The following is a 9,806-nucleotide window of genomic DNA, read 5'->3' as shown; positions in this document are numbered from 1 at the left end:
AAAAACCTAAAGCAACACCAAGAAAGAAAGAAGAAGCAACCACAATGATTTACGGACAATAACAAACTAAACAAAAGGTTTACTAGTTGAGGAAGAACCGAAACTTGGCACAGGAAGCATTGCCACATGAGTTGAAGCCTTTGATAAAATATGAGACCACGCCTTGGTAGAAATTGGCTTGCCCGCAGCGCTGCTCCAAAAGATTTGACTCCAAATACACACAGCTTTGCCAATCCTAGCCGCTGCAACCACGAGCCTCGATCCACCACCGGTAGAAGAGAACACGAGTTCCTAGAGCTTCAAACCGCAACCCGCCCCAGAAACCTTTAGAGCGCCATCTGGATAGTCCGAAAATCAAAAGAAGATCACACTTATTGGACTCGGCTTTGGAAGAAAGTGCGAGCCAAAGCAGAAAAACGGGAGTGGTGAGAGCCACATCCTGATGACGTCTGCCTCGCCTACAAAGGGACCAAAGATCAGCCCACCAAAGTGGACCAAGGGGTACCACCGAGGTGCTGGGATGGCCAATCCTCACACGAGTCTCCCACGAAGAACCTTCACTCTAATGACCCAAGAGAGATTCAAGAACACCACTTCGTGCTAACACCGAGAACCGATGCTAGCTCCACAATGCCTCATCGAAACTACCGTACAGGGGAGAACCATAGAGTAGTCGGACGGGTCGGAGAGGAAGAAACACCACGACGCGGACGACATCAAAAGCGGCGATGACTGAAGGGGCGGACAGATGGAGCAACAACCGTAAGAAACGCAGGCAAGGTCATAGACGGCCCGCCATGAGACTTAACCGGCTGTCGCACACGAACAAGCAGCAACTACGGCGACCACACGGAAGCCTTCACTACCACACTCGCGCACTGGATTAGACTCCAAGTCCAACTCCACCGGAGCATCAGGAAGGGCGCACATAGCTCGACTCCGAACAAGTGAGCCACCACCTAACCGCCGGTCTGCTCCTACACGAACCTGAGGCTGGACCCCAACCCACCGGATCTGAAGAAAGGATCTATCCCAACACAGTCACGCGCTCTCACCGACGCAAAGAAGTAGATCTGGCATCGGTAAAAACCACGACCCACTCCTCAACGCAGCCCTTAAAGCCGACTTCTCACCAAGCCCAGACGACCTAGCCTCGTCGTGACACCAACCTCCGCCGAGGAACACCAGATCTACACAGAGACCAACGATTTCGCTCAGCATCATCGCATAAGGGCCACAGACATCTCGGACAGGTAGGTGAGCCGGCAAGAAGCAAAAATGAGAGAAACAGGAGACGACGCCTCCGACGACAAAGGCCGCCGGAGCTACCGGAAGAGAGAAAGAGGCGACTTTTCTTTTTTATTTGAGAGAGAATCGACTTTTCTTTTTAATTTCAAAATAATGTAACACGACGTTCTCCTAATATTATGTATCATAAAACGTTCTTAAAATTTGTTCAAAAAAAAAAAAAAAAAAAACGTTCTTAAAAAAAAAAACTATTGTTTGGACATGGTATATACAGAACTATAATCTTGTCGTGGTTGTGATGTGCAGTGCTACCAAATTGCCCAGCTCAATTTCTTAACATTTACACCAAAAAAAAATTGCCCAGCTCAATGTGTGCCATAATAATAATATTGCATATTTTTATTAATTAGTTAATCAATAATATTTTTTTACTAATTATAAAATAAAAAAGTAAACTAACTAAGTTTTGTATATGGTTAAACGTCCAGTTTAGTTTGTTTTACTACTTTTTTCTTATTTTAGTTTCAATCAGTAAAAAATTATGTAGCCAAAAAAGGAATTCAAAGATATGTTTTTTTTTGAAAATAATAACTTAAATTAAAATAATAAAAATTTATTACATTTATTTTTACTTAATTGTTTGTTCCACATAATTATTTTACTATATAAAATACTTTTTATATTTCATTTAATTTAGCTAAACACATTGAAAGAATCATTTTATTAGTTTATAAAATTAGTTAGACATAGACATTGGCTATCCATTTAGGTATGAATTATTTTTTAGATATCATTTTTTTTTAAATTAGGTTTGTTTGAATATTATAAATTTATGTTTGGGCTTTCAGTTGAGTCATTCTGATGTATAGGAATCTAAAAATATCTAAATAACCAATATATCTGAAACATGTTCGGATATTTGCCACTCTTTCCATACACTTAAACTATGGCAAGAAGACGTAGCAGACAATGAAGGTTCTTCTCCTTCATCTTCTGAAGATTAGTTTGTGAGCATAGACTCAATCCAAACGAGGAATGGACAGAGTGAGGGCCAGGGTTCATATTTTCCTGAGCTGTTTCCGCCAAAAGCCACGCCTTGTGGAGTGGTTCTCTCCGCCCAGCTGGAGGAGAAAGGACACAAGCGAGACCCATATCAGAAATTATCTTTTCAAACGGGTTTTGATTCCTCTCTCATTGTCATCACCGTTGAGATCTGGAGAAGATGAACAAGAAGTGAGAATGGAAATATTTACTGAATCGCCCAGAAGATTAAGATTAGTTTCTACGTTTCGTGGATTTACCATCCACGTTTGTGTGAACATTTATTAGTTTATGTTTTATTAATTCAAAAATTAGCATGATTAATTTTAATTTATATTTTTTTAAAAATTAAATTAAACATCAAATTATTTATGTATGACGATTTTTTTTTATAAAAATGTTTTTTGATTAATATTTAATTATAAATAATTTCATATCTAAATTTTCGATTTTGATAATAGAAAAATATTATTTCAAGATAACAGTGCAATATATAAAATAACAACACAATATAATAAAAATTATCTTATTATAATATATTTAGGAATTATCTTTTTATAATAAAAAAATATTTTTAAGATTTTGGATAATTCTTATTATTATTAGTTTTTATCACTTATATTATTAAAAAATCAAATTCGTTTTTTATTTTTACTAATTTATATATTTAATTCATTAAGGGTATAATCGATATTAATTTACTACCTTGAACGTATGAACTCTGTTGCTAAAAATTACTACACAAATAATAGTATATATAGATGTTAATGGATTGAAAATATTGACTGTGCATAAACATGTCAATTATGGCCGAAGCTGCGGTCCGAACTCGCGAGCTCTAAAAGTTAGCGGGCTTGGGCTTAGTTTTACAAGTCCAAAAAACATTGGGTCTTTCAGGCTAAGTCCAGTTGGGCTTTGGATATTTTGGACCTAAGCCCGTTTGGGCTAGAACCGGTCCGAAAACCCAAAATTTTATAATTTAGTTTAAATATTATTGTTATTTCAATCTAAAAGATTATTAGTATACTGACATATTATTTTAATATTTTTATCCAAACTCTGATAAAGCAAATATAAAAGTTGTTAATGATTTTATTATTTGATCATTACAAGTGTCACGTTTTAAATTTTGTAAATGTATTTTCTTCTTTCATGTACAACATGTGTTTTTTTCAATATACAAAGTAGAAACGTTTAACGATGTTTATCATAAATTTTGTTTTCTTACATGTTTAGTTTTAATTTATACTTGTTTATTTAAATCTTATTAAATTTGGTTTGTTTATAATATATTTTTCAAGCATAAGAAAAAGTAAAACATTTTTGATAAAAAAAAAAAAGTTCAAACTAATTTTGTATTTTAAAACAAAAAAAAATGAAACTATTTTTTTAATGAAAATTTACATATATTAAAACGATGGAATTGACAATGACAAGTTATTTTTTGAAAAAATCTGAAAAGCCCTATAGCTCTATAAAGACTGGGTTAGACTCGGAATTCTAGGCTCAAAATATTTTTGGACCGGATCGGGCTGGACCGAACTCAAATATTTACGGATTTGGCGGATTTGGACTGGGCCGGACGAGTCCGAATTGACACCTTAACTGTGTATACTGTTTTGCATTAATTCGCAACAAATAGTGATAAATTTTGCGATAAATGCAAATATATAATTATATGTTGAGATTTGATTACCCAAATAAAATCGACGAAATATGGAAGATTGTATGAGTCAAATAAAATCAACCAAATATGGAAGATTTAATTATTGACAGGTAATATTAAATAGAACATTAAATAGAGACTTTTTTTTTGGTCAATTAAATTGAGACTTTCCATGATTTCCTAGGAAAAGAATCCTATAAATTTTGACCAAAAAAAAAAAAACCTATAAATAAAACTCTCCACGGAGAATTATAATGCAACATAACTTCTTCTCAATATAATACTAACAAAATCTCTATAACATGGGTATCACAAAAACCTCGATAGCAATTTTTTTTGTAGTGGTATTAACAATTTCGATTTCTAACCACAACGTTTCGGCTGTGACAGGTATGTGCTACTTTTTTTTCTTACTTTTGGCAAGTGTTACTTTCAGTATCTTTGATAATTTCAAGAGGAAAATCTCAGTTTAAGAAACTTTGTATATTTATATTTATTTTTGAAAAAAGAAACATTGTATATATATTGTGCAGTGATCGAGGCAGCAACCCGTCCCCCGTGCCTTTTTCTATGTAATGGTTTTCCACTTAACAATTTTGCATGTTGGCATGATTGTGGATCGAAGGGGTACAATGATGGACGCTGTGGTGGAAATCCGTCCAGGTGTTGTTGCCGTAATTAATCGATTATCTTTATAAAGTAATTTGGCAAATTGAGTTAAATGATGAACTTTATAATTGTTGCTTTTCAGTTTATTGAGAATGAATAAAACATAAATCATGATACTACAGTTTATATATATAATCTCGGAGATCTATGTGTTTATAGTCTAATGAGGTGAATAATATTTTGAAATACGCTATAGACGAATCAGCGTGACTACAAAAAGACAAAAGAAGAATTACTAACTGAGTCAATAATCTTATTTTACATTATATAACAAGAACAGGTTCACCTCACCAAACTTAATACACGCAGCGCATTCATTCAACTGAACATATAAATTTCTTCTTTTACACAACATAAAATCATTAACCGATCACACCGGACAACAAAATATTCGAATGGTCAGTTTGCAAAGCTACATAAGATTTTTATTATAAAATGTCCACGATAAACAAAGTCTACACAAAAGGCTTAATCGAACATATTAAAATACCTTATGTTTCTTTAAAAAAAAAAAAAAAAAAAAAAAAAAAAAATTAAAATACGAAATAAACTAAATGATAATGAAAAATATACTAAAAATAAGATAAATAAGAGAAAAACTTAAACTTAGTGGAGCAACTCCTGAATGCGTATGGCTAGATCCTGATCCTCCGTAAAAGAACGAGGTGCCCCAATCATCGGTACGAAAAACGCTGATGTTATAGTTCGTGATTTCAGCGTGCGGATGTATCACCTGGCTTGACTGGAAGGTGTTGTAGCAGTCTACAGTCTCTATGTTTCGGAAATAACTCGCTTTCCCGAAACCTTCCTCGGGAGAATGTCCCGAGCCCATCTCGGTCTTCGTGTGTCGACCAAACCTCTGAGAATTTACAATCTCACCTCCCCAGTCCACCGCAACCGCGTGATCTGCTAAGGAAGTGAAAATCTCCCGAGGCCAATATCCTATTATTGTGTTGTTAGTCCCAACACTTAACCACCAGTTTCCGCTTTTCCGGTCCTACATTTTTTTATGTACATCAATTGGAAAACAATAATATATTAGACAAACAATATGAAAAATAATTAGGTCTGATACAAAAAGTAATTAGAGACGACCAACCTTCCAAACGAGAATTGTCATCTCGTATTGGCTTCCTCCAAAGCTAGATATCGGCGTAATAGAGCCTCCCAAGACAATATTGTTACTAATCTGAATAAATCCAGGTTCTTCAAGGTTGTAGCCACCGGTTATATTGTATCCGTCACTCTAAAAAAATTATTTATGGTATTGCTATCAATTCGTTTGGATTGATAGGAGTATGATAAATTTTTGATACGCTATATTTAAAGAGGTTACTTCTGTTGAACGACTTTCATAATCATAAACGGTATAACGAATAATAACCAAGAAACTTTATTTTATCTATTTGGTAACTTAAATCAAGAGTTTACAGTTTATCAGATTTATTTGAAGAAAACAAATTACTACAAGTAAGCTTTTCGAATAAACTAATCGTTTGTCTACTTCAGAAAAAGGAATAGTTTGTATTTACTTTATTGTCGTTTAATTAATATGATTTTCCAATGGTATAGTTTGTATTCTTATACATGATAAAAAAAGTCTGGCATTTTTTAGTATGTATATATATAAGTACTAATAATACTGTATTTAGTTCTTACAAACATTTCATCCGCTAAGTTAATCTAGTCACCTTCAGATATATCACATAATAGTGTTTTCTTTAAGAGATTAATATGGATAATATTTATAATATATACAGTATACTAAAACATTATGGATCCATGTTCGTTGCACGGGTTTTTGGTAATGAGCTATTCTAATTCATTCTAGATTTTTGTCTAATCCCTTGATTAAAATTATAGATACGTTAAAAAGTAGTACTCTTCAGAACGTATTTTTGAAAAGCATAATTTTTATTATTATAAAGTTATGTCCAATACATGTTTTCTGTTTGAGCAGATATGAAAAATATGGAGGCCCAATTCATGTCCAACCCAAACTGAAGAGAACAAAAAGTATATATATATATATTTAAAAATGTTTATAATTACTAGATTAAAAGTATATTTCATTTTTTAACTGTAACATACTTTAGATTTTTTGACGCATAATTTTAAAGTATTTTTTTTTAATATCTGGTAAATATATGATTCCTCTTTGTTTAAGTATATAATTGTAAAAAGTAACTTATGAACAACAAAAAAAACAAACTGTCGAACAAAATCAGATCTAAGCGAGTTCTGAAATTCCTTCTGAAACTATATTGTAATAGTGGTCGAGTCATACAAAGTATTATTAATATTATTATTTTTTTTCAACAAAAATTATTATTTTTTGGTAAAAGGTTGTCTTACCGAATATATTTAAAAGACTAGATTTCCAGAAGGAACAAATTGACTGGATTTAACACAGATTCGGCTAGTCTTTTAATTATTACGTTAACTTAAACTATTACGTGTAGTATTACCACTATGGGTTAATTAACTTGATATTAAGAATTCCTATGATAAATTTATAGTTATAATAATATGTAAAAGACAAAAAAAAATGTAAAAGACAAAGTTGATAAAAAAAAAACAGACGTACCGTCCAGTAGATGAAAAATCTTGTTTTGCTGTCGTTGTATAGCCCCGGACATACCTAAATGGTTGAATAGTTAAAAACAAAATTATTGAAGTAACACATATATATATATATATATATAAACTAAGTGATCAGAGTAAAGTAAATCTTAAGTCAATTACATAAATTAAAGCTCTTTTCAAAAAAAAAATTACATAAATTAATATACCTGCCACCCAACTTCTATGGTATTTAGATCATGTGTGTCATAATCCCCGGAGGAAAGCCATATTTGGGATATGCTCAATTCAGCTGCACTATCTTCGACCAATGGGTTCCATAAGTTAATGGTTGCTCTGGTACCGTATAGCTTCGGCGGGGCATGCACAGATGCTTCCGCATACTATCATCAAATAAATATATACCTTAATACCGTTAATCTCTAACATATACTACTAATAATATAATCCATTTAATAGGCAAAATGCTATTTGTAGATTAAACATTAGTTCTCTAATCAGTCTATACAAAAAAAAAAGACACAGAGCCGGCCCAACAATAATATGAAATATTAGATGAACAAATTGAGCCTTTTATCATATATATATGCTTTATAAGAAAGAAAGATGAACATTGAGACTTTTTACCATGATTTTTATTATAACTTTTATAATTTCGTATATAAAATTAAAAATAAAATTTGTGTTCTTTTTATGAAATTTTGGCTTAATCTGAGCTTATTTTGTAAAAACTTGGCCTTAGCTGTCAACTTTTACCACACAAGAAAAAACACTTTGGCCTTAAGCCAAACTTTAAGAATATAGTAGGACAACTCTTACGTGTATTTCTATAAACATTTGGGTCTTTTTTACATGTAAGTTTTTACAAAATGGGAAATGGGCCATGGTATTTATTCATGTGCCTGATTCAAAGAATATCGATCATTTCCAAAAAACTTTTAAATCTATTAAAAATGTGAAATTCATAATCTTTATTCCGTTGTAAATAGTAAAATTTAAGACAAACCCATAAAACCGTAGTCTTACTATGCTTACAAGTTACAAAATTACAAGGGAATAGTGTCATCTAAATATTTATTGCAAATATGTAAGATATAATGTAGATTTAAATACCTCGTGTTGGGGAGTAAACGTAGAATTGGTGCTAGTTTTTGGGGTTCTCTGATGATTCGAAATAGCCTCTTTTTGTCGTATCGGCACTGTTCCGATCTCACACTTTGCGGTGCTAATTTGCGCTTCAGAAGTTGACCAGATGCTTTTCTTTTGCACCTTCTTCATAATAGGATAATCTGATGGTGTTTCCTGTATTTTGTTTACAATAAAAAAATATTAGATTTCTTCAAAAAAAATATTGGATCAACATATGAATTTAAAGATAATCGCTATCGAATCAAAACACAAATGAACAACTATGTTTTTTTTTGAAAAAATACCTGGATTTTGTGGTTTCGCAACAGATAGTTTTTAAAGGCTAGTTGCTTATTCCGGTCGACGCATTCTACGGTGTCTCCATCGGAAGCCTTAAAAGAAAATAACATATTAGTATAATCTAAAGATATAGAGATATTGTTAGCAAAAAAAAAAAAAAAATCTAAAGATGTATATATCACCCAAATATATGTGTAACTTTTAAACCCTAAAGTAAACATTACCAGGATATAATTATGTGACTGGGCAGTTGTGGCTATGAGTAAAAGAAGAGCTAGATGAATGACCCGTATCATGGCCCTGTTCGGCGGAAGATCGCCGCAACAAGAAATAGGACGTTACGATGAAGGTGATGAGATCAAAAAGTGTCGCTGTTACGGTTAGTGGAGTCGCCGAAATGAGTCGCAACTGAGTCGTAACTGTCGCTGAATTAATAAGCGATCAATTATCATCTGAAAGCTGCCTCTGCGTTTCTTATTAGCACCAGCATCATGCAGACTCCACAGTCTTGTGTATAAAGAGAGTTTAGAGAGAGAGAGAGAGGTTCGTTTATTGTTGTTTCCTTAACAAAGGTAAATTATATATGAAGAACACGAAGTGATGAAGATATTTAAAGAGGAGGATGATGCGTATAAGAAGAAGTACACCCACTATCTCTTACTCTCTTTGTCTCGCTACCCTTCATTCATTTCCAGTTTCGAACGTTGTATCTCTGCTTGTTTTAGGTGCTTTTAGGGCAAATTATTAGTGCGTATATATGTTTTAGTAGACTCAATTATTAATGTTTTCATAGATAACAAAGTAATTTTTGTTTATGAAAGAAACTAAAATAAGCTAAATATACTGTGGAAAGCAACGTTTAAACTTCTTACTTTTAATTATAATTAAGTCCTTGTTATTATTATTATTTTCTTGTTTTCCAGTTTCACCATTCTATATATGTTTGTTTTTTGTGTGTTTTAGTAGATTCAATTATTAGTGTTTTCATAGGATAACAAGTTAACAACGTACGTAATGGTTGCTTACAAAAGAAACGATAACAAACTTACATTTTTAATTATAATTCTTTGCAATTTTTTTTTTTTTTTGTTTTAGTTAGACCAAAGTAGAAACCGATGCGAAGAAGATATATAACAGTACGTGTCACTTTAACGACAAAACAAGAATCGTT

The 9,806-nt window shown here is 32.5% G+C and overlaps 1 protein-coding gene across 1 annotated transcript; it reads right to left on the bottom strand.

Annotated features, from left to right (window-relative positions):
* Window positions 1-235: 235 nt before the first annotated feature.
* On the bottom strand, window positions 236-9,218 carry LOC106329941. Its single transcript, XM_013768537.1, has 11 exons — window positions 8,860-9,218; window positions 8,641-8,727; window positions 8,321-8,509; window positions 7,417-7,590; window positions 7,212-7,265; window positions 5,724-5,870; window positions 5,198-5,621; window positions 1,060-1,190; window positions 828-1,014; window positions 635-732; window positions 236-562 (listed from the first exon to the last, which is right to left on the bottom strand). The coding sequence occupies exons 1-11, from the start codon at window positions 8,929-8,931 to the stop codon at window positions 236-238; spliced, it is 1,890 nt and encodes a 629-aa protein (XP_013623991.1). The 5' UTR covers window positions 8,932-9,218.
* Between the last annotated feature and the right edge of the window lie 588 nt (window positions 9,219-9,806).

This window comes from Brassica oleracea, chromosome C3, assembly GCF_000695525.1.
Source record: "Brassica oleracea var. oleracea cultivar TO1000 chromosome C3, BOL, whole genome shotgun sequence".
NCBI classification, from domain to species: Eukaryota; Viridiplantae; Streptophyta; class Magnoliopsida; order Brassicales; family Brassicaceae; genus Brassica; species Brassica oleracea.
The sequence above is the reverse complement of the archived record's forward strand: the minus strand, read 5'-3'. Positions and strand labels throughout refer to the sequence as shown.